The sequence below is a fragment of the Mobula birostris genome, chromosome 4, assembly GCF_030028105.1.
Source record: "Mobula birostris isolate sMobBir1 chromosome 4, sMobBir1.hap1, whole genome shotgun sequence".
In the NCBI taxonomy this organism is placed as follows: Eukaryota; Metazoa; Chordata; class Chondrichthyes; order Myliobatiformes; family Myliobatidae; genus Mobula; species Mobula birostris.
The window spans coordinates 163,103,659-163,130,216 of NC_092373.1; the positions used below are offsets into that span (position 1 = coordinate 163,103,659).

The window sequence follows — 26,558 nt, forward strand, 5'->3', positions numbered from 1 at the left end:
AGGCAGTCTCCTCGCTCTGTCTTTCCCTCGCGCGCGCGCGCACGCGGGTGCTGGGTGTTTTTCGCTCTGGTTTCCTCTCACGGACACTGCCGGGTTCTCGGATCCATGTTATTGATCGATCGCCGCTCCTTGAACCGCCGGGGCTTGTTATTTTTTTGTTAACCCGCACCCCTTCCATCTCATCGAGCCACCGTTAACAGAAGCGGCGGCCGCCTCGGCCGGCAACCATGGAGAACAAGGCGTTCACCAAGGAGCTGGACCAATGGATCGAGCAGCTGAACGAGTGCAAGCAACTGAACGAGAACCAAGTGCGGACGCTGTGTGAGAAGGTGAGTGGGGTTGGGGGTGGAGATAGATCGAGGCCGGGAATTGAACCGGCCCTGCTGTTGTCTGACCAACCGGGTCTGGGCCTTCCGAGGCTAGGCCACGTTTACCCCGCCAGATTGTGCGCCATAGGCCGGGCGGGGCGCCGCTGCTTCCGGCTGCCAAAGAGTGGGCCCCAGATCACGCCCCCATCCTCCGGTCGCTGCGGACATCTTCGGTGCTGAGGTGCAGCCAAAGGATTTCATACTCTCCCGGTCCACGAGTGTAAAGGCAAATGATAACAGCTGCTGGGAGGCCGAAACAGATTTGAGGGAATGGAAGTAATAATGAAGTCAAGCGGCATCTGTGGATTGAGAATCAACACTGACCTTTCCCAATTATTGTCTTAAACCTGGTTTCCCTGTTCAGGGAGGCTGTCTGACCTCCCGAGTAAGCCTAGAATTTTCAGCCTCTTGATTTTACCATAGATATGATGAAATTGTTCTGTCACCTGTCTTGTGTTTTTTCTTCTCTGGTAAACTTGCTGTATAATTTTGAGGGCTTTTTTTCAATATACTGTAGTACATGTACACAGACATAGTTAAAAACTTATTTACAGAGAACATAACAGAACTATCTACTAATGCTGACTGACTTGTTGAATATTTCCAGCAATTTGATTGTTTTCAGTTTTCCAACATGCATTTATTTTGTACTAGTAACTTTTTTACTAAGTCACTTTCCAAACAAATTGTTCTGCATATTCAGTAGATGGAGTGATAAAGTTAACATTTCATGATAATGACCCTGAGGTGGAGAAAAAACAGTTGGATTTTAAGATTCCCTCTGCAACTTGTATATTTTTCCAATATTCCTGTTTTGATGATGGGTCATTAATCTGAAAGTTAAACTCTGTTTAGTTCATAGTATGCTGAACATTTCTGGCTGTTTGCTCTTATTTACAATTTCATCACCTGCAGTTATTTAAAAATTTCTTTTGAAGATTGGTGGCTTTACAAATGAACACGGTTTAGTGCAGTCAACACTTATGTTCCAATTTAAAAGCCTATTAATGTTTTAAGTATTAAATATATTTGAGTTTAATGTCTATATATTGTTTAGAATCATCCAATGCTGCAGCCATTCAAGCTTAGTTTGCTAGCCTTTTGAAAGATCGGCCCAATTAGTCTTGTTATTTGTGCTTTCCCAGAGGCTCACAAATCTTTACTGCTAACGTATTTCGACATTTTCTTCTTGAAAGTTGCCAGTGAATCTGGTGTCATTGCCCTTTTGATCATCCTGTTCCAGTCTGCAACATCTATATCTCCCTGCCTTCCTTCTGGTTCTTTAACAAATAATTTTGAACATCCAGTTGGATTCTGCTCTTAAGTCTGCTGTGTTGCAGATAGAAACACAATTTCTGATGTGACCCCAACTAATGAAAGCTGTACCCATCATCATCATTACTGTTCTAAGATTTTTACTCTACAGTGCTCCATTGATAGTGTGTTTGTTTTGGCTATCATTTACCTTTGTGTGCAGTTTCCTGCCTTTTTACTCTTGCATTAGAGAATGCAGTTGGCTCCAGTAATTGAGCTATGGAAAGAGGGACTGGTTAAGCTACCTTGTTTTCCCAGGAGCAGTGGAGGCTGAGAGGCAACCTGATAGAAAAATACAAAATTATGAGCGCATAAGTAGGTTAGATGGTAAAAATCTTCATCCCTAGTAGGTGTTTCAAAACAGGATGACATAGGGATCTGCTGCCAGAGAAGAAAGTGGGTTTGGATAAATTACTACATTTGGGGCATTTATCCAAATACTTAAAATAGACAAGGCACAGAAGGATACAATCTTGATAAAAGCAAAATGGTCAAGATGGACCTGGTGGGTCAAATAGCCAATTTCTCAGCTGTATGACTCTAGCTCTTTGGCATCATCTTTTATCAACTGAACACTTGCCCATTCATGAGTGAAAATGCTTGATACTAATTTATAGGTAATAATGAAAGAGGGAAGCTTTTGGTTTAATACACATGCTAAAGCTATTGCAGATTTCAGTTGTTCAGCTTTAGGGAAATATTTCTGGGACAAATGTGACGAAGTTCTTAACAGAACCCTTTACAGCTGGAAAGAAATACTTCATCCAATTTGTGCAGGCTGGTTTATGACCCAGATGTGAAAGAATAAATGTTTTAGCCTAACTCTATTTTATGAAACTTCTTGCTTAGATGGTATATGTGAGAGGCTGCCACTTTGCCTTTTTCCTGTAATATCAAATCTAGGTATGGGTGATGTTCATGGATATTCATGTTGGTGTTGAAGTGCAGTATATTATACTGGATAGTATGAAGTTTCCAAGAGAATTATGTCTGTTCAGGTTAGTGCTTCCTAGTTTAATTTCATTAACGTAATGGCATCATTCTATTAATATTTAGGATATGTACTTCTGTGGCATCAAATTAACTTCAAAAAATGAAATTTTACTTGTATGAATAATTCCGTGGTTTTTTTGGTCTTTTGATAAATTTCTACTTAAACCAAAGTTTCTAACAGAATATTTTAAGTGATCTTCGTACTCTATTCTGTGAATGTATTTAATATTTTGTAGAGTTCTGTACAGTCCATCCAGGTAATGGCTAAGACCTTCCAGGCATTTGCTTCAAAGTACATAGTACTTTAAGTTCTGAGAGTGATTGTTTACAAGTCTCCTCAACTGAGTTGATATCACGTGGTAGATTTTCCTGGTGATAGTGAGTAGCAAAACTAATCTCTCTTCCTCCTCATAGCCTGATTGAGATGTGTAGCTTGATTTGAAAATTGCTGGTATTGTTTCCTCTATAAATGCAGTGATATATAACATTATCATGTTTGGTTTTGAACTGAGAAATTACTACTGTAAAACATATTTTGCCTCTAAGAATTTTTGTCAGAAAATCTTTCTTTTTATTTGGGATTCTATAGAAGGATGTTGTGGTGGGTTATCTTAAGGTTACACGCATTAATTTCAACCATATAGCCAACTAAGATCAATTGCAGGGACATTCATGTAACAGACAGTAATCTCATCGGCTTTATTTACAAGTCATGGGATGTCATGTGAAATCAGGAATGACATTCAATTTTAATGCTTGGAGAATATCTTTAGAACCAGTTTTTCAATTTCAAGAATAAGTGGAATGCAAATCTGACACTTTGCAACTGAACATTTTTGCTTGTTTGTGACCTCTGGTTGTGCATTCAGAAGACTGTAACTGAGCTTTGTTACCCGTCAGTATCATAAATTGGGTCTCTGTCCCTAAAGAATAACTAAATTCAGCACAGTGCATCAAAATGAAAATAATGTCATTGGATAAAATATTTCTGGTGAAAGCTTTATTTTTGTTTGACCTAGACAGCCATAAGGCTGAAGGTAGTTTTTGGTTCATGTTTCAGGTAGGATGTGCGGGGGGAGAAGAAAATATGTACGAATAAAGGTATTAAAGGGAATCGAGATAAAGGCTGCAGAGAGCCATTGTCACCTTTCCCTGCTTTAGCTGCTAATAGAATGTAATTATATATTTCTAAGGCTCTATTTAGTATTATATACACCTACTTCAGATGTTTTGTGTAGAATCTATATCAATCAACTGATTGTGCATCTGTTCATGTTTATTTGAGAAAGTTATCTATGAAGCATCACCAACTGAATATTGCATTAGCTTTGCACAATTTTGATTTTAGTTGCTATGTATGGTTGCAGAATAACTGCATTCCACTGCAAAGATCAGTTTAATCAATTTGAAAACATTGTATGAACCCTCAGTATGAGCAATACCCTTTTTAATAGCTTTTAAACTGCTATTTAAAGCCACAGACAATGACAAGTAATATTTTGATAGTTTGAAATTGCAGGGCACGTAAATCACAGTGCTCTCAACTGCTGTATTTCTATTATCCATCAATGAGATCTCTTGTTTTGCCTGAAACATGAATAAGCACCCTCTATACCCTCTACAAACATGTCAAGCAACTGCAGATAAATCTAACGTTTAATTTATTTATTCTGGATTTAAATCATTATTAATAGATTAAAAGTTCTAATTGATTTCTAAAAGCTGAATACCATGAATGATAGATGTGTACACTTGGTCCATTAGCATCTGCAGTGAAATAATCATAGAGTTGTACAGCAGGCAAGCAGACCGTTGGGCTCATCTCATTCATGTCAACCAAGTTGCCTATCTGAGCTAATCCTATTTGTCTGTGTTTTGCCCGTGTCCCTCTATTGGTATTGTTTTTTTATTGTCACGTTCTGAGAGACAGTGAAAAGCTTTGATTTTTCATGGCATTCAGACAGATCACACTATACATAATTACGCTGAGATAGTAAAAAGAAAATAGAATATAGTAAAAAAGAAAACAATGAAAAATATAGTAATTGCAGTTGTAGAGTGCAAGAGCTGTGAAGCAGTAGATTGGATAATAGAGTTCAGTGCATCTTTTAACATGCAAGGTCAGTTCAAGAATCTGATGGTATAGGAGCTGTCCTTGAGTCTGGTGGTGCATCCTCTCAAACCTTTGTATCTTCTGCCCAATGGGAGAAGAGAGAATAACCAGGGTGAAAGATGTCCTTCAATATATTAACTACTTCCCGAGGCGACGGGAAGTGTAAGCAGTCAAGTCCCTATTCATATAATTGTCTAAATGTCTTTTAAATGTCATAATTATACCCTAGCCCTGCCACTTCCTCTTGACAGTTCGTTCCACATACCAGTCACCCTCTATGTACAAAAAGATATCCCTCGGCTGCCTTTTTAAAAACTTCCAGTCACCTTAAATGTATGACTCTAGTTTTAGATTCCCCTACCGTGTGATAAAAGATTGTCTATTCATCTTATCTATGCCCCTCATGATTTTATGTCTCTATAAAAGTCACCCATCAGTCTCTTGTGGTGCAAAGTGGAAAGTCCCAGCCTCTCCTTGAAACTCCAATCCTCCACACCCAATTATATCCTTGTGAATCTTTTATGTACCCTTCCCAACTTGGTGACATCCTTATAGCTAGGTGATCAGAACAACAACTTGGTGACGTCGTTATAGCTAGGTGATGTCTCACCAACATCTTGCACTTTGTAGCGTAGCTCCCCGTTCTGTGTACTAAAATTCCCTGGCTGACGAAGACAAGCAGGCAAAATTCACTACTCTCTCTCCTTATGTTGCCTCATTCAGGGAACTGTACTTGTTTCTCTATTTCTCTTTGTTCTACAGCATTCTCTGGGACTTTGCCATTTATTGTGCGTCCAGCCTTGGTTTAACTAACCAAAATGTGAGACTTTGCACTTGTCCAAGTTAAATTCCATGTCCCAGCCCTTGGCTCACTTTCCTAGCAGATCTAGATCATTGTTATTAACTTAGATAACCTTCACAATCCATAATACCACCAGTTTTTGTGTCATAGGCAAATTTACTAATCATGCATACTATATTCTCATTCAATTCGTTATTATAGATGACAAACAATGGACCCGGTACTGACCTTTGGGCCACACCACTGGTCAATAGCCTCCAATCTGAGAAACAGTCCTCTACTACAGCGGTCCCCAACCACCTGGCCGCAGAGCATTTGCTACCGGGCCTCAAGGAAATGATATGATTTGGCGATAGGAGTCAGCAGCACCTTTCCTCATTCCCTGTCATGCCCACTGTTGCGCTTGAACACACGCGAGGTCATTAACAGCGCATCATCCATGTCAGCGCGGGAAGAAGATCAACTCCTCGAGCTTGCAAATGATGGCGGGCTGAAAAGTATGTTTGACATAACATCTCTGCCGGCATTCTGGATCAAAGTCAAGCCACGAAAGAACTGAAAACGTTGCTTCCATTTCCAACATATCTCTGCAATGAATGCGACGAAAACTAAATAGACTGGACATAAGGAACCTCCTTCGAGTATCGCTGTCTCCCATCACCCCTCGATAGGACTGTCTTGTTGCAGGGAAACAAGCCCAGGGTTCCTACTGATTCAGCAATACTGGTGTGTTGGAATGATTTTATATGTTCATACGGGGAAAATATGTGCTGTGTGTATAATATCCAAACGTTACTTAAAATGTTATGATGCTATTGACTGATAAGTGACTGATATAACCATATAACAATTACAGCATGGAAGTAGGCAATCTCGGCCCTTCTAGTCCGTGCCGAAAGCTACTCTCACCTAGTCCCACCGACCTGCACTCAGCCCATACCCCTCCATTCCTTTCCTGTCCATATACCTATCCAATTTTTCTTTAAATAATATCAAACCTGCCTCTACCACTTCTACTGGAAGTTCGTTCAACACTTCAAGCTCCCTGTCCTCCCTTGATGATTGACTTATCACTATATTCATGCGAGGAAAATATGCGCTGTGTGTTTAATATTAAATTCGTTAGATAAACCCTTTTAGAAACGAAATTGAGTGTATTAGTCCCTTATTACCAATATTCCAGTCGTGATGAACACCCCCCCCCCCGAACAGAATCGCCAAAAACGCTTTGCAGAGAATAATATTGGCAGGTACACATATGTGCAGGTCACGCATGCGCACTGGTGCCTGCGCAAGGCTTCAAGGTCATTGTAGTCTTTCTTTGACTGCTACTCTTGTCCGTTGGCAACCCTGCCCGCCCCCCGGGTCGGCTGGTCTGCAAGAATATTGTCAATATTAAACCGGTCCACAGCGCAAAAATTTGGGGACCCCTGCTCTACTATCACTCTCTTAATCCTACTACCAAGCCAATTCTGTGTCCAGTTTGCTAGTTCACTCTGGATCCCTTGTGATCTAACAGTTGTGACTCGTAGATGATTAAAATCTTTAGAAATTGTTTTCTTACCCTCATCAATCCTCGTCACTGCTTCACTCAAATTCTTGAGCCACTATTTTTCATGCACATAGCCATGCTGGTTATCACTAATCAGTCTTTGCCTTTCCAAATGCAGTGTGGAATCCCCTCCAGCAACGTGCCCATGACTGAGATTCGGGTCACTAGCCTTTACTTAATGGCCGCAACAACAAGCTAGGGAACAACGTCTATTCTGTCTTTTGCTACTTTGCCTGTAATTAACAATTTTCCAGAGTCCTAGCAATGTTTTGGCCTCTCTCAATGTCCTAGAATACTCTTGGTCAAGACCTCAGGACTTATCCACTCTATGCAAAAGTGGCTCCTCTTTTGCATTGTGGATATGATTCGAGCCAGCTTAAAGGCTAACTTTTGATGCAAGCTGTTTCATGCAATATCTATGAAATGAAAGGGCCATCCATACACATGAAATTGTAGTTATTACACTGTGTCAGTTAATTGCAACAATATCTCTAAATAGTCCCTATGTTTGTTCCATTAGCAAAGTAAGGAAGCATTCAAGATGGTACACATCTAATTAAGCACCCAGTTTGCCTTTTTATTGTAAGAAATTAGTCTCACTTAAATTTCATATATCTTCAGGAAACATGAGGTAGTGACTATATTATATAAAACCGTAACAGATTAAATTTTACTATAAGGTGTAAAGAAGAGTAAAAGACTGGTCACTATATTTGTTTGAAAACAGACAACTTCTAATGCATATTTTGGACGTCATGAACATAAGAAAGGCTAATTGATCTATTTAGTAGCATGTATTAGATATTAATTCTCCAGTTCTAACTATTTTCCAGCCCATACTAGGGGATTGTAATCCCTAAAAGAGTGTAATACAATAATTAGTATAGCAAAGTAACACATTTTATTTTAGCTTGACAGAATACAGAATTATTGGGAAGCCGTCAATTTAAGAAGAGGTGGAAAGAATTTTTGTACAAAGTAATTAGCGAAGTGGCAGAGATGAAATCTGTGTACTGTATTTGAACAGTAACTGCTTTCTGTGTTGAATCTTTCTGGGAGAACAATCTACATGCCTGTCAAGCTTATTCATCTTGCACAGATGGGTGGGGCAGCTGCTGCTTCTGAGTTGAAAAATTCTCCATGCCCTTGGACATCTGGTTCATGAAATGAAAAATACAGTATTGATTTGGTGGAAGTGGTTTACTGAGCTATGCTGTTTGCAAAGAATAAACATAGCTTTTATGTTTCATCCAGCTGTTAAAACAGACTCCCTGTTCCACATAATAACTTTGCCAATGCAGAATCTTGCTTTGAGTATTTTTGAGGCATCAGTGTCTTGCACCACGCAGTAGGTGCTGCAGGTTCACTTTATACAATGCAGACAGGAAAGAGGAACACTGTTGCAATAGGTACTATGTAAAGGAGACAAGACCATGAAATACGTTCTTGTGAAGATCCTGATTCCTGCTGAGAGATGGAGTCAGAGGGCTACTGTCATCAGTGAAATTTTTTGACTATAATAGTCACCACATTGTTTAATATCTGATATTTCCAAAATTATTCCCATTTGCCACTGCAAATCATTAAATTAATTTCAACTGGCTATCTTTTTTTGCATAGAATACAGCCATACTATTGCTGGTTCATATTTTATGCCAATGTACAGGTTTCCCCAGCGATCCGAAGATGGAGCGTTACTATGAAACGGTTCATAAGCCGGAATGTCATAAAGCAATGAAGCAATTACCATTTATTTATATGGGGAAAATTTGTGAGCATTCGCAGACCCAAAAATAACCTACTAAATCATGCCAAATAACACATAAAACCTAAAATAACAGTAACATGTAGTAAAAACAGGAATAATATGATAAATACACAGCCTATATAAAGTAGAAATACTTCTCTACAATCATTGCTGCACTGTTCTCGGTAGCAAAAATCTCACGCAAGCACTCCCGGCAGAAACACTCTCTCCAGTAACCTTTAGCCAAATCATACTAAATAACGCATAAAAATACACAGCCCATATAAAGTAGAAATAATGTATGTACAGTGTCTTATCACTTACGGGAATCTGGAAGACAGCGCCGAGCACGCTGACGATGGTGTGTTAGGCTGTCGTCGTGGGAGGTTGGGGTGGTGCAGTGGCCCTCACCCTCTAGGCCACCGACTAATACCGATCTGCAAAGCATGCAGTGGTGCAGCAGTGGCCAGGACGCACCCAGCACGTCTTTAAGAAAAAAGCTGAAATAAACATGCTAATTAATTAGGTGCTGCCCGGCACATAAATGTCGGCCCAGATCAGAGGCGACGCAATTGGCAATCGCCTCTAATCTGGGCCGACATTTACGTGCTGGGCGGCACCTAATTAATTAGCTTGTTTATTTCGACTTTCTTCTTAAAGATGTGTTAGGTGCGTCCCAGCTACTGCTACATTCTCCGTGGCAATGTATCGGTCCGCAGCCTGGGGGCTGGGGTGTCATCTCATCGTCGTCTCTTACCATTAGGGCAGGCAGATCATCATCTTCGATGTCTGCCTGCCTCGATGGCAAAGGTCGAGTTTCGTCTGCTGTGGCTGATTGGAAGGCTTGCTTGACTGCTTAGCCTCGCGCATTTTTCTATCATACAGTTCTTTGTAAGCACTCAAACCATCTTGCAAATATGCCCTAAACCGACGTACCCTTTCAAAATTAAAGTCGTACTTTATCATTACAGCGAAAATCTCACGCAGTTGCTTCACGTTCAGGTCCTGGACGACTTCACTTTCGGTCCGTTTGCTACTGCATTCTGTTTTGATTGTTATCCTTTCCTCTTCCAATTGCATCAGCTCTTCATCTATCTGTTCTTGGTCATGGGATGCCAAAACCTCTTCAACATCATCTTCGCCAACTTCCACAAGCCAAACTCATGTTGTCCTTGCTTCGTTCACCACGATCGAAACGCTTAATTATGTCTAGTTTTACGCTAAGTGTAACACCCTTACGAGCTCTTTTAGGCTTTTCCGATACTTTAGAACTCACCTTGCTAACAGCTGCTCACAGGCACGTGCTTAAGCAATGCCAGCTCAAATGCAGTTCCGAATCTGGGGGGAGAAGCAGCTGCTCGGGGCGTGCGCTGCCTTTTTTCGTAACAGTGAAAACACCTTCTGTTAGCGAAAACAGGGAACAATGTAAGTCTTTTGTAACAGTGAGGTTTCGTAAAGCGAATGTTTGAAAGGTGGGGGACACATGTACTTTTCACTCCTGTTGGCAGTACTGCTTTACATTTGCACAAAGTAAATGTATTCTCAATTGATTTATGTTTTAAAAGGGTGTGCATTTAATAGATTCCATGGAAAACAAAATACACCAAGCAGTGTTCCTAGGACTCATTAAAATACTAAGTCGCTTTAGTTTGTGATATTTGGTCAGTCTTAATACTCATCTTTTGTGTGTGCTGTTTTATTATTTATTGGATCTCCAGAACTTGTTACTAAATTTCCTCCCTGTTTTCTTCTGTAGGCTAAAGAAATTCTTACAAAAGAGTCAAATGTACAGGAAGTACGATGTCCCGTCACTGTCTGTGGTGATGTTCATGGACAGTTTCATGACCTAATGGAACTGTTCAGAATTGGAGGCAGATCTCCAGACACCAATTATCTTTTCATGGGAGATTATGTTGACAGAGGTTATTATTCAGTTGAAACTGTGACATTGCTCGTAACACTGAAGGTATGTTATTTCCTTTACTATTTCGTATACTCCTTTGTTATGTTATATTTGGCTTTATCATGAATGCTTACTTTGCAAGTTACTATTTGAACTACTGATAAAACTGCTTATGGTTCTTTAATAGTTGGTTCTAAGGCATAACTAGTGAGAACGTTGTTCCATATTAATTGTTGTATTTTGATAGGTTAGATATCGAGAACGCATCACAATATTACGAGGGAACCATGAAAGCAGACAAATCACACAAGTATATGGGTTTTATGATGAATGTTTAAGAAAATATGGAAATGCTAGTGTTTGGAAGTACTTCACAGACCTGTTTGATTATCTGCCCTTGACAGCCTTAGTAGATGGTCAGGTGAGTAGAGTTATTTATTTAAGTAAAATCATTTTTTGCGCGTTTTTAAGGCTTCTTTGAGTGGTTGTACTGTATTTAAATCCTCTTCAATGGTTTGATTTGAGCAGGATATCAAATTGTTTTTCTCTTGCTATCAGTAGTATACTTGCACAGAAGGCACCAGTCTCTAATTCCAATATATTTTGCCAAGTCTCATGATTGAAAATCAGCTTAAGGGTTCATTCCCTGCAAAATAAGCAAGGTGGTGTAGTAAGTTGGTGTTTTTTGTTTTCTCAAAATGTTTTTCAAACTTTGTTTTCTACTATACTAATCAATTTTAAGATTAAATCGTAGATTGTTACAATGAATCTAATGAATAGGCAATACAATATTAGCGACTCCTAGGATGGATAGAGATGATTCTTATTAGGAAGATTTCTTTCCTGTTGTAAAAGACCCCACTCAGGACCATCAGGACATTGTTCCTGCACCATCACAAACCTTATCAAATCTGGAGATCGCCAATTCACTGCTACCAATCTCATATTTCAGTTACTCCACGCTGTTCATTTCTTCCACCTAAAGATCCACAGACCTGACTCTCCAGGTAGGCCCATTGTTTCTACCTGCTTCTGTCCCACTAAACTTCTCTCCATATACCTTGACACCATTTTATTCCCCTTGGTTCAGTCCCTTCCCACTTACATTACTTAACATGCTCTCTATCTTCTCAACAACTTTCAATTTCCTGGCCCTGATCACCACATTTTCACCATGGATGGCCAGGCCCTATACACTTCTAACCCCATCAAGAGGACCTTAAAGCTCTCTGTTTCTTTAATCTCCACCACTATCTGGCAGAACTGGTCCTCACCCTCAACAGTCTCCTTCCACTTTATCTAAACTCAAAATGTAGCCATGGACACCCTCATGGGCCCCAGCTACGCCTGCTTTTTCGTTGACTCTGTGGAGCAGTCCATACTCCAAGCCTTCCCTGGTAACGCTCCCTAACTGTTTCTGCACTGCATTTCCGATTGCATTGCTGCTGCTTCATGCACCCATGTTGAGCTCATCAATTTCATCAACTTTACCTCCAACTTCCATCTGCTCTGAAATTCACTTGGTCCATTTCTGGCACACCTCCACTTTTCTCTATCTCTATTTCCACGTATGGAGACAAACTATCTACCGATATCTTGCCTACTGATTCCTGTGGCTATCTTCGCAATATATCTTCCCACCTGTCTCCTGTAAAATTACCATTTCCTTTTTTCAAATCCTTTGTCTCCAATGTCTGTTCCCAGGATGAGGCATTTCTTTCCAGGGCATTAGAGATGTCCTCCTCCTTCAAATAATGGGGTTTCCTTTCCTCTACTATTGATGCTGCCCTCATTTGCATCTCCTACATTTCCCGAACATCTGCGCTCACCCCATCTTCTCACCGTCTTCACAGGGATAGAGTTCCTCTTGTACTTAACTACCACCCCATGAACCTCCACATCCAACACATCATTCCCTGCAACTTCTGCCATCTTCAATTGAACCCCTCCACCAAACACATCTTAACTCCACCACCACTTCCAGCAGCAATCTTGTGATTTACTCGTCCATTTGTTCTTCCCCACTAATCTCCCTCCTGGCTGTCATCCCTGCAAATAGAAATGGTGCTCCACCTGCCCATTTACCTCTTCTCTCACATCCATTGGGGGCCCCAAGCAGTCCTTCCAGGTGAGGCAACACTTGTGAATCTGTTGGGGTTCTCCACTGTATCCGGCATTCCCAATGCGGCCGCCTCACCATTGGTGAGACCTGATGTAGGTTGGTGCATTGGTATCTGATCATATGAATAATGATTTCTCCAACTTGTGGTAATTTTTTTCCTCTCCACTTTCCCTGTTTTTCAATTTCCCACTCTAGCTCTCCCTCCCCATACCTCTCTTCCTTACCTATCTATCACTTCCCCCGGTGCCCCTCCTCCTTCCCTTTCTCCCAAGGTCCACTCTCCTTTCAAATTCCTTTTTTTTTCCAGCCCTTTATCTTTTCCTTCTATCACTTCACATCTTCTTGTATCATCCTACCCACCTGGCTTCATCTATCACTTTCTAGCTTTTACTGCTGCCCCGCTTCCCACCTTCTTATTCTGGCATCTTCCCCATTCCTTTCCAGTCCTGATGAAGGGTCTCGGCGTCAAGTGCTAATCTTTATTCCTTTCCATGTATGCTGCCTGACCTGCTGAGTTCCTCCTGTACTTTGCATGTGTTGCTCGATATTTCTTGCAATCCCTTTTCTGGGTTGGTGCATTTTTAAATGGATTTTGTCTTGTGACTTGGTCTAATCAATGAGGATTATGAAGGACAAGGATGTTACTCCGAATCAATTGCAAATAAAAGAAAAACGTACACAAAAATTTGTTCTGCTATCTTTAAAGTAATTAACATTTATTGTGTAAGCTTTTTAAAGTTATCATTTTGTAGTGATCTGAGTATTTTTCCAGTATACCCAGTAGATAAGTTTTTAAAAATTACTGTTTTGTAATCCACAGATATTTTGCCTGCATGGTGGACTTTCTCCATCCATTGACACATTGGATCACATTCGAGCCTTGGATCGGCTGCAGGAAGTGCCACATGAGGTAAACTGCCTACAATTCTGTCTGGTTAGCACTAATTACAAAGTTATTTTGACGTGGTGCAATAAATGTAGAGTGCAGCTAGGGAGGTTGCTGTCCTACAACTCTTAGTGGCCTGGGTTTCATCCTGTCTTCTGTTATTACATCCTGTATTCTGTTACTGTGTTGGGCATGTGGCCAAGTGGTTAAGGCGTTTGTCTATTTATCTCAAGGTCGCTAGTTCAAGCCTCAGCTGTGGCAGCGTGTTTGTGGCCTTGAGCAAGGCACTTAATCACACATTGCTCTAGTCTGTGCAAGGAGTGGCGCCCCACACAGACTTCCAATCTGCGCCTTGTAAGGCATGAAAATGCCCGACGCAGGCCTCTCATGGTCTGAGTCGACGTTCCCTCCCCTCCTCTGTTATTACCTGTGGAGACAAACGAAGTAGCAATTCCAGAGCAAGTTTGAATCACTGAAGGATGCTTGACAGTTGTGGCAGCACCTCTTACATAGTGAAACCAAGCGACATAATAAGTGACAAGGTATCGCTCCCAGATAAGGTCAATGTATTTTATCCTAGTTTTTATAGTCAAAACATCAAGGCTCCTTTACGAACTCCCGTAGCCTACAACAGCTCTGTTATTTCATTCTCTGAGGCAGATGCAAATGCATCCTTGAAGAGGGTGAAAGCAGCATGCCTAGATGGGGTACCTGGCCAAGTACTAAAGACCTGTGCCGATCAACTGGCTGAGTGTTCACTGACAGCAATGTTTAAGATGCAGTTAGACAGGCACATGAACTGATGGGGAATGGAGAGGTGTGAACCATGTAAAGCAGGTGACATTATTTGGATTGGTGTCATGACTAGCAAAGGCCTTGTGGGCTGAAAGCTTGTTCCTGTGCTGTACTGTTCTATGTGCTAGCCTTCTGCTGTACATAGCATAATTCTGCTCCAATATCTTATGATACTTGGCCCATTGTGTCTGTTATACCATTTCATCATGGTTGATCCAATTTTCCTCTTGCCTCCAATCCCCTGTCTTATCCCTGTCTCCCTTTAGGCCCTGACCAATCAAAAATCTATCAACCTTTACCTTTAATATACATAAAGACTCTGCCTCCATGTCTGCATGTGGCAAAGAATTCCACAGATTCACCACTCTCTGGCTAAATAAATTACTCCTCATCTCCGTTCTAAAAAATGCCCCTCTATTCTGAGGCTGTGTCCTCTGGTCTTAGACTCTCCCACCATTGGAAACATCCTCTCCACATCCACTCTTTGGATAGGTTTCAGTGAGGTCACCCACTCGTTCTTCTGAATTATAATGAATACAGGCCCAGAGCTATCAAACGCTGTTCATATGACAAGCGATTCAATCCTGGAATCATTTTCGTGATCCTCCTTTGAACCCTCTCCAGTTTCAGCACATCCTTTCCAAGATAAGAGACCCAACCCTGCTCACAGTACTCCAAGTGAGGCCTCACTTTATATTTTATAAATTCTCAACATCACATCCTTGTTTCTATATTCTAATCCTCTTGAAATAAATGCTAACACTATGTTTGCCTTTGTCATCACAGGCTCAACCTGCAAATCAACCTTTAGGGAATCCTGCACAAGGGCCCTCAAGGCCTCTTGCACCTCACTTTTGTTTTTGTATTTTCTCTCCATCTAGAAAATAGCCAATCCTTTGTTTCTTCTACTGAAGTGCATGGCCATACACTTCCCAACACTGTATTCCATTTGCCATTTCTTCACCCAGTCCCCTAATCTGTCTAAGTCATTCTGTAGCACCTCTGCTTCCTAAATACTACCTGGCTGTCTGCCTATCTTCATATCATCTGCAAACTTTGCAACTAAGCCATCAATTCCATCATCATTGACACATAACGTAAAAAGAATCGGTCCCAACACACACCCCTCTGGAACAGCACTAGTCACTGGCACCCAGTCAGAAAAGACTCCCTTTATTCTTACTATTTGCCTCTTGCCAATCTGCCACTGCTTTATCCATGCTAGAATCTTGGGCTCGTACCTTGTTAGTGTTGCACCTTGTCAAAAGCCCTCTGAAACTCCAAGTATACAGCAGCCAATACTCCTTTGTCTATCCTGCATGTTATTTCTTCAAAGAATACCAACAGGTTTGTCGGGCAAGATTTCCCCTTGAAGAAGCCATGCTGACTACAGCCTATTATGTGGATCCAAGTGACCCTGGAACCTCATCCCTAATAGTAGACTCCAACATCTTTACAACCTCTGGGATCACACTAACTTCTGTATAGTTTGCTTTCATCTGCCTCTCTCCCTTCTTGAAGAGTGGGATGACATTTGCAATTTTCCAGTCTTCTCAGAATCTAGTGATTCTTGAAAGATCATTACTAATGCCTCTACTATTTTCAGCCACCTTTCAGAGCTCTGGGGTGTACATCATCTGGTCCAGGTGACTAATCTACCTTCAGACCTTTCAGTTCCCCAAGAACCTTCTCTCACTTCATGCCCTTTATTAACTTCTAGTGCACAACATAAATTTACTAAGACAAAGGTTTTCTAGTGACCAAATACTTGGACTAGTGTAAATGTACTAGACCAATATGAATTGAATGGCTTAGTTTTATAATAAATTGACAGGCTGCTGACATTTCCCCGTATAACTTTCAGTAATTTTGGTATCTTAAATGCAGAATCTCAAATTGCAAACAAACTACTTAAACTACTTACAGTTGTATTTTCCTGTATAAACATCAATGTTAGATGACTCTTGGGAGTCTAGCAAGAAAACCCAAGTATTTCACCATCTGTTATATTAGCAAATCTGTAAGACCATCCAGTACTAGGTTGCACCTGGCACAGATTAATTCTGTTGAATTCAGAGAGGACAGCTTTGACAGGTTAAAGTATTTGTTAATTTAGATTTTGTTTCAGTTTGAGAGTATTTAAGCATTTTAAAGTGGACAGTCTTTTAATTATTGATTACGCTAGTTGCCTAGGGTTCTTTTGTATTTAAATTTTTTCAACTGTTTAGAATTGAGCCTAAAGCTAATTTTATAGATAAGCTGCTAGGAGAAGAGCAATTGCATCAGCGGTGTTTACCGTAGATGTCTTGTGTCTTTATATCCCTTACAGATCATTAAACTGAAAGTGTTGACTGTTTCTGCTCCTCTACCCCCTCCCCCAATATTTTAGGTAATACCTAATCTGAGATTTTTTTTAAATTCTGCCTTTTTCTGTTCCATTCAAATAGGGACCAATGTGTGATCTGCTCTGGTCTGATCCTGATGATCGTGGTGGTTGGGGAATTTCTCCTCGAGGTGCCGGCTATACTTTTGGACAGGACATTTCTGAAACTTTTAATCATGCAAATGGGCTCACTCTGGTGTCTCGGGCTCATCAACTTGTAATGGAGGTAGGGAAAATGCACTTAACTTGTATATTGAAGTAGAACTGTGAACTCTTAGATTGTAAATGAGATATAAGAAGCACAATATTTATTTATGCCTTTTATTAAAAATCTCGTTCTGTTTCAATTTAAAGTTAATGAAAAGGAAGTGGAAATTTAGGTGCAGCTGGTCTAGGTCTGTCAAGTACTGAAATCAGAGAGAGCAAAGTTAACTCAGCATCACATGCATTAGCTTTATATGCCTGTTTGGCTTAGAAAGATAAATGTGTTCGGTAATACTTTACAGTATAGAGTTGTCTTTTGGTGCTGATTTGCAGTGTGGTTTAAGCAGTTGCAGTATATTAAATAATACCAAGCCTATTATATACGTAGTCTGTTACAAAGTTCTGGTTGTGGGGGGGGGGGGGAATGTTTGCAATGTTTTGAGCAAAAGATCATCCAGTGAACTTTTGGTGTGAAAAGCACTGTAACTCCTGAAAACTTCAGCTGTTTTTTTTTAATTCATGGAATCTGTATTCATAATTTGAGTTTTACTTAACAATTAATAGCAAATTTGGAGGGGCTGATAAATGGCTAGTTTTATCAGATAGCAAAACCAGATGGCATTATTAGACAGTGTATTGATTTTTTTCTAGTTTTTATAACTTGCTGTATATGAAAACCATGCTGACCAATTGTTACATATAAATGCTTCTGCAAAATTTTAGATCAAGATATTAGCTAATCTGATTGAAGGCCAAGAAAATTGTTCTATTTTAATAGGCAATTATATAAATCTAGACTATTATTATAAGAAATCCTGTTCATGATAAATATACATGAATCAGATTTGTTACCTATGACTTAGATGACGTGAAATTTGATTTGTGGCAGCAGTACAGTGCAAAGGCATGATGCGGAATTTTAAAAGTGCATGTGATGCTGAGTTAACTTTGCTCTCTATGATTGCAGTACTAACAGACCTAGACCAGCTGCACCTAAATTTCCATTTTCTTTTCATTAGGTTTAAATTGAAACAGAACACGTTTTACTTAAGACTAAGAAGCTGTCTGCAAGAACAAATGGACAATCTTGGCATTACCTGTGTTTAGGAAAAGAAGGGTATCCAGTGGTGTACATACAGCACAAGTTTAATCTCCTGACCCTGAAGTAAAGATGCAAGTTTTCAGAAAAAACTTGTAAATTTGGCTTGTGTAGATAAATCTGTATACAATCCTAGTATTTTTAAATAGCTATTGTAGTAACACTCTTAACATGCCCCTTCAGTCCTCAATCATCTTTATTTACTTGATCTTTTGGTAGACGTATGAAAACTTATAAAGGGACTGGAGGATTTGCTGAATGACTCATGCTGTACAGAAGAAATTTATTCTGTTGATGCTATTAAAATAATGTAATAGGATCTTTTGTATTGGGAATAGTGATTCTGTTTTACGAGATAAAGAGCTTTCATCTGCTTCATCTCAGGGATACAACTGGTGCCATGACCGAAATGTGGTGACAATATTCAGTGCTCCCAACTATTGTTATCGCTGTGGTAATCAAGCTGCTATTATGGAACTAGACGATACACTGAAGTATTCATTGTAAGTATCTGATAAGTATTAAACTGATTAGTTTTATGAAAAGTTGAGATGAAAGCTATTGAACTGCAGATCTTTGAAATCTGAACAGAAAAAGGAAATGTTGGAGACAATTGAGTCAGACAGTATCTGGAAAGATAAGTAGTCAATATTTCAAGTTAAAGAGCCTTCATCAGAAATTTGCATTGCTCCTAAGTTTAAGTAATACTAAACATCCCACAAATCCTGAAAAATTTAATACCTAGTTTGATTATTTGACCTGAAATATTAGCTGTTTCTCAGTTCAGATATTGCCTTTATTGCCAGTATTTTGTTTTAGTTGAAGCTATAAAATGTTGATTTGTATGTTTAATAATTAACTTACTAAGTTTAAGTCCTAGTTTAATTTTCACCGGGTAATGCTTGTATCTAGTAATGTGTTCAATCATTTATGTGGAGCAAGGTAAAAATTAGGACAATGGGCATAAGAAAGTGACTCATCAGTGTACATGATGCAAACTTAGTTTTACAGCTTTCTTGAAGGGCTAATTACAATTTCTCGCACTGATATGAAGACAAAATAATTTAAATCATTTTTGGTTCTGTATTTCTAAGCATCTGAAGGCAATTAGAGATGAAATAACTTGCACATCAGGCAATATGCAATGAATGAAGTAGTAAAAATATTGGTTCAAAGTAAAAAAAAATTGGATCACTCAAGGCTTTAAAAAGTAATTTCGATAAATTAAACTACAAAGTTTAAATTTTTAAGATTAAAAAAGATTGCAGAACTGGAGCCAAATTTGTAAAGAATACTTAATCACAGGATATAGGTTTAAATTAACAACCTTAGCTAATTGTATAGGTAAAGCAGCTCCCAATAACGAGGTTAAATAAAACTGTTTTTACAACTTTCAGTTCCAGTTTTTTACTTTGGAAAAATAAAGGTATTAATTCTTTTTTGGATTTATTTAAAGAAGATTGATGTCTTTTGAACAATTAATTGATAAATATTCTCCTTCTTACTCACACTTCCTCCAATACCTTCAAGTTAGACGTTTTTTACAAAAGTATTTAAGTAATTTTCCTTACATATTGGAGGCTGACCTGTTAATTACTATTATGAGTATGAATCCTTCGATCAAGGGTTCTGTTGGAAGAATAATAATTTATTATTACAATGGGATACGCGTCCTTTATCTAAGATTAAACAGGATTGGGAAAAGGAACTCAATTTGACTTTTATGATGGAGGATTGGATGGAGATTTTGAAGTTGGTTAACTCTTCAATTTGTGCTAGTCATTCATTGATTCAATTTAAAATTGTACATCATTATCATTTGACGAAGGTGAGACTTTCTAAAATCTTTTCTAATGTTGATTGTTATTGTGATAGATGTAAAACTGAGATAGCTACACTGACACATATGTTTTGGTCTTGTTCTATTTTGGAACAGTTCTGGAAGTCAGTTTTTTCAACAATTTCTAAAGCACTTAAAATTAATCTACAACCTAATAAATTAACTCTGCCTTTTGGAATAATTCCTCAAAATGTTCATGGTATTTGAGTCTGAACAACATGTTGTTGCATTTGTTACATTGATAGGTAGGAGGGCCATTTTGTTGAAGTGGAAGGATACATCAGCTCCCACTTTGTCACAATGATTCTCTCAAGTGATGCTGTCTTAGTTTGGAGAAAATTAGAAGTCGAACCTTTGAACCTTTATTTGATTTTGAGAAAAGATGGGGCTTATTTGCTTGTTATTATCATCTGAGCTAATTGATAGATTTTTTCCCACGGTCTAATTGTAAATTTTTTGGTATATTTTCTTTTCTTGCTGGCAGTTTGATGTTTATTTTTAGAAGCTTTTTGTATGACGCATGGCTCCGGGGTTGTACGCCTAATGGGTTTTTTTTCCTCACTTTTTCTGCTTAGGTTTTTTTTGTTATCACAATTTTTTCTTCAATCTTTAAGATAATGTCTTTTTTGAGACATTGTAAGTGTTGTTACTTCAATATACTGGTGTTATTTCTTTTGTATAATATAACAATAAAAAGATTTGAAAAGAAAGAAAGATATTGGTTCAAATCTTTTTCACACTTTTTATTTCCAGTTCCTGCACTCAACTTCTCAGGCAGTTTCTTTTTAAAAAATCTTAATACTTCTGTTAAGTTATAGTTTTCCATGCATTGTTCCTTGGTGACTTGTTCCATGTGCTGTACAGGGTATGCTGGTGAGCCTTTGATTCCTTTAATCCAGGGCTTTTACTCAGATGTGTAGCCTGCAATTATTTTTCTATGTATGCATTTTAAACAAATTTGTTTCTATCAAATTTTTTTTTCTAGCTCTCTTCTCTGTTTTTGTCCTTTATGGGTTGAAACCATAAGGTATAGGAGCAGAATTAGGCCATTTGGCCGAGATTCTGCTCCAGAATCTCATCATAGCTAATCTATTCCCCCAGCCCCAATTTCCTGCTTTCTCCCCTTATCCCTTCATGCCGGAACTAATCAGGAATCTATCAACACGCCGGAGGAACTCAGCAAGTCAGGCAGCATCTGTGGAAACGGAACAGTCGACATTTGGGGCCGAGAACCTTCGTCAGGACTGAAGAGGGAGGGGGAGGAGCAGGGGCCCTATAAAGAAGGTGGGGGGAGTGTGGGAAGGAGAAGGCTGGTAGGTTCCGGGTGAAAAACCAGTAAGGGGAAAGATCAAGGGGTGGAGGAGGGGAAGTAGGGAGGTGATAGGCAGGAAAGTTGAAGGAGGAATAGGGGAAAGCACAATGGGTAGTAGAAGGAGGTGGAACCTTGAGGGAGGTGATACGTAGCTGGTGGAGGGGGCAGAGTGAAACTACCCCCTCCCTTCCCCTATCCCTATGTCACTCTGCCCCCTCCCCCAGCTGCCTATCACCTCCCTCAAGGTTCCGCCTCCTACTACCCATTGTGCTTTCCCCTATTCCTTCTTCACCTTTCCTGGCTATCCCCACCCCCACCCCTTCATCTTCCCCCTTACTGGTTTTTCACCTGGCACCTACCAACATTCTCCTTCCCACCCTTCCCCCCACCTTCTTTATAGGGCCCCTGCCCCCTCCCTCTTCAGTCCTGACGAAGGGTCTTGGCCCGAAACGTTGACTGTTCATTTCCACGGATGCTGCCTGACCTGCTGAGTTCCTCCGGCGTGTTGTGCGTGTTGCTTTGTCCCCAGCATCTGCAGAGTATTTTGTTTTTAAGAATCTATCAACCTCTGTCTTAAATATACCCAAGGTCTTGGCCTCCACAGCTGCCCATGGTAATGAATTCCACAGATTCGCCACCCTGTGGCTAAAGAAATTCTTCATCATCTCCGTTCTAAATGGATGTCCCTTTATGTTGAGGATGTCCCCGCTGGTCTTAGACTCCCCCGCCATAAGAAACATCCTCTCCAAATCTACTCTATTGGGGCCCTTCAACATTTGCTAAGTTTCAATACTATCCTCCCTGATTCCTTTGAATTTCTGGAAAGAGGATCAATGCGTTATCTAATTTAGGATTGCTATTTTTAAACCTATGCAAGCAGTTTATTGACAAACAAGGTTTTAAAGTTAGGAGCAATGCATAAGATGTTGCTTCAAGTTAAAACCTTTTCTCCAGCATGGGACAGTACAATACAGGCAATTCAGCTCACAATGTTGTGCTGACCTACCTATAGACTTGGACCACAAGATTATGCCATTACCTTTGCACTCTGCCTTTGAGTTTGACCTTCCAAGGTATATGACTTAATACTTTTCCAAATTGAACTTTGTCTGCCACTTCTCCCAGCTCTACATCCTGTCTATATCTCATTGTAACCAACACCTGCACTATCCACCACACCACCAACCTTTGTCATCTGCAAGTTTACTAACCCACCTTTCTGGTTCCTCATCCAGTGAGATTTATTGAAATCACTGCTGGATTTCCCAAACAGATCCCTGCAGAACACCACTAGTCACCAGAATGTACTAGTCTGACAGGCAGAATATGCCCCATATACCCCTTCTGCCTTCTGTGGACAAGCCAATTCTGAATCCACACAGCCAAGTTTCCATTGATCCCATCACTCATGATTTTCTGAATGAGGCTACCACGGGGAACCCTGTCAAACAACTTACAAAAATCCTTATGCACCTTAAAATTCAATGCTTTACCTTCATTTTGTTTTGTCACCTGCTGAAAGTACCTCAATCAGGCTCTTGAGGTATGATCTGCTCTCTCAAAGTCATGCTGACAACCCATTATGAGGCTATGCTTCTCCAAATGTTCGTAATTCCTGTTGCAAAGAATCCTCTCCAATAGTTTACCCTCCACTGACGTAAGTCTCGCTCATCTATAATTCCCAGGAATATCTCTATTACCTTTCTTGGAACAATGAAGCAATATTTGCTATCCTCCAAACCTCTGATTTTACTGCATCCAGAAAGGACGTAAAGATCATCGATTCACCAGTAATTCCATCCTTTAGCCAGGAGTATATCCTATCTGGCCCCAGGGACTTGTCTAGCTTAATGTTTTTTAGAAGCTCTAATACAGTCTCTTAACCTTGACGTGCTCCAGCACATTGGTCAAAATCCCTCTCCCTGGTGAACAGTGAAGCAAAGTATTCATCATTAACCTTCTCTCACTACTCCACCTCCAGGCACGTTTCCTCCTTTATACCTGAGTGGTCCTACCCTCACTCTAGTAATCCTCCATTTTCACATGTTGAATACCTTGGGCTTTTTGTTAATCTTACTCACCCACGCCTGATGTTTCCATGTCGCTCTTAAACTCCTTCCTGGCAACTTTGTAACAAGGGCCCTCAGGATTTTATTTTTGCTTCCTCACTGTCTCAATGAGGCACACCTATCCAGAACCCCATGCAATTGCTCCCTAAACAATTTCTACATTTCTGCAGTGCATTTGCCTGACAATATCTGTTCCCAATTTACACTCCCAAATTCATACCTAATACTGTCTTAATTATCACCCCCCCCCCCATAAATGGCCATAGTGTTCTTGCACGTCCTTATTCATGGCAATGCTAAAGGTTGGAGTTCTGGTCACTGTCTCTGAAATCTCCACCCACTGAGAGGGCTGTCATCTGACCAGATTCATTGCCTAGTGTTAATTCCATTACGGCCTCTAGTCAGTTTGTTCACATACTGTATCAGGTATCCTTGAATACTTAACATTCTGTCCCGTCTAAACCTTTGGGACTAAGATGGTGTGAGGGAAGTTTAAGTCATTCATGACAACAACCCTGTTATTTTTGCACCTATCCAAAATCTGTCTACTTATTTGCTCCTCAGTGTCCCCATTGCTATGGGGGAGCCTATAGAATACTATCAATAGTAATTGCTGTCTTCCTGCTTCTACACTTCCACAGTGATTCAGTAGATGATCCCTCCATGATGTCTTCCCTTTCTGCAGCTGTTTCACTATTCTTACAAATACCACTCCCCCCTCCCCCATTTTACTTTCCTCACTATCTTTTTGAAATATCTAAACTCCTGTAATGTCAAGCGACATACTTGTGACAGCCAAGTTTCTGTAATGACCATAACATCGTAATTCCATCTATTAATCTGTGCTCCAAGTTCATCACCCTTGTTCTTAATGCTTCTCATGAAAACACATTTCAGCCCATTTCGAGTTCACATGTAACCTGTCCCATTTATACAGGCCATACCTTTCCTAGGAGAGATTACAATGATCCACAAATCTGAAACCATGTCCCCGCAGCACCCCAGCAGCTTTGTATTCACCTGTCATGTCATCCTGTTTTTACCTTTTCTGATGCATGACACAGGGAGCAGTCTAGAGATGACCATCCTTGAGATCCTGCTTTTCAGCTTCTGTCCTTAACTCCCTATATTCACTCTTCCGGACCTTATTCCTTTTCCTAGCTATGTTGTTGGTACCAGTGTCTACCGGCTGCTCACTCTCCCCCTTAAGAATGCTGTAGATTCAGTCTGTGATGTCTCCGATCCTGCCATCTGGAAGGCAACCTACCATACGGAAGTTTTGCGATTGTCCATAGAATCTTTTGTCTGTTCCCCTAACCAATGAAAGCCCTATCACTACTGCTCTCCTCACACCCACCCTTCTCTTCTGAGCCACAGAACTAGGCTCTGCCAGAGACCTGGCCACTGTGGCATCTTGTATGTTGCTCCAGATTCTAGCATCTGCAGTCTGTTGTGTCTGGATTTTAAACTTTACAGGTATGTGGGACATTTAGTTTTTAGGAATTCAAATTTATATAACATGGTATACTTCTGTTTTGTGTTCATAAATCTTTGTTTACAGAGGCATTGTTAATCTGAATGTTATGCCTATAGAGGATTGTCATATTATAAGCAAAACAATTGCATCTTTAATGATGACAAGCTGTTCAGAGGTTTAAAGTAGATTTAGAAATTTACTGCATTGCAGTATATGATTGAAATAAATTTTAGTTTATGTTTATATTATTCATTCCTTAGTAGCCTTGTAGTATATAACTTCCAAATCCTTTTTACAAGTTGTAACGTCTGGAATATTAGTTTTAAAATGGACTTTATTGTAATCTATATTACTCTAATTTGAGTTGATTGTAGCTGATGTGTTATATTTTATTGCAGAAATTTTATCACTTATATTGAATTGAAAGTAAGAATTTTTGATTTTTGACTTTGGAAAAAAAACCTGTATGTGGTACTTGTGATTTTGATTTCACACAACATCAAAAGCATTTTAGCACCATATATTGGCACAATTTTTATGATTTGAAGTGTTGTTGAACTTGGTAATTTTTTTGAAACCACACTCTTGTCATTGCAAAGCACCAATGTCCCATTTGACATGAAGTGGTAAATTTGTATCTTAATGCCAATCAATGTTCTTTCTTATGTTAAGTGCATCTTTTCCTCTTGCAGTCTTCAGTTTGATCCTGCACCTCGCCGTGGAGAACCTCATGTCACTCGACGTACTCCAGACTATTTCTTGTAAAGAATTCTTTCGTACACTACAACCACGCCAGCAGTTCATCTGCTCCAGAAAAAGCAACAATAATTTAAATGTTTCTAAAATTACTTTTGTTTGTCACAACATAATAGCATTAACACGGACCAAATATGCTGTACTAAAGGCAGTCCAATGCCTGGAACATTGAGCACAATTTGGCGATGATTACTTTTGTTTCTAAGTGGAAGCAAATGGTATTTGGTCATAATCAAATTTTGCCTGCTGTCATTCGTCATTTTGTTTTACCCAGATACTGTGAAATATTGATGTAAAGATGGTATGATAAACAGGACAAAATGCAACAGTCATGACATTATAAGTTGTAGTTTTAGCAGGCATGTATTGGTTTTCAGTATCATTTTTTAAGCAAGCCACACATGTTCTGAATGTATGCTACCAATGCTTGAAGGAGACACACAATGTTCCTTCTGGAGTGTTAGAGAAATGTCCCGTTTTGATGTTTGAATCACTGTTGTGTTACTGTACTTTTTTCTGTATATATTTGACAAAGAATGCTTGCAACTTGGTGTATTTGAACAATAAACTACTTCACATAATCAGTCATTGGGTTTCTGGAAGGTACTTCAGGCAATTAAATCATAATTTGTATTTCTCTCCCGTTAACAATGAAATCAGTGTTGAGAATACACTAAAACTTCTGATTTCTGTTTTTCCCCCACACTAGCATATTTTATTTACATTTCAGTATTTTTAAAAATACTTTTGACACTAACCTCTTCAATTCTACCTTGTGCTTTTAAAGATTTTTGGATGCCAAAGCCAAAAATGTGACATCCAT

At 39.6% G+C, this 26,558-nt stretch overlaps 1 protein-coding gene across 2 annotated transcripts; it reads left to right on the forward strand.

Annotated features, from left to right (window-relative positions):
- ppp2cb (protein phosphatase 2, catalytic subunit, beta isozyme) lies at positions 1-26,319 on the forward strand. 2 transcript variants are annotated; one of them, XM_072256380.1, is made up of 7 exons: positions 1-329; positions 10,646-10,855; positions 11,040-11,213; positions 13,735-13,824; positions 17,043-17,204; positions 18,666-18,784; positions 25,672-26,319. In XM_072256380.1, exons 1-7 carry the CDS (start codon positions 228-230, stop codon positions 25,742-25,744), a joined length of 930 nt encoding a protein of 309 aa, XP_072112481.1. In that variant the 5' UTR covers positions 1-227; the 3' UTR covers positions 25,745-26,319. The 2 variants fall into 2 exon arrangements, with proteins under 2 accessions (XP_072112481.1, XP_072112482.1); XM_072256381.1 differs by lacking the exon at positions 1-329 and adding an exon at positions 6,223-6,316.
- Positions 26,320-26,558: the final 239 nt, after the last annotated feature.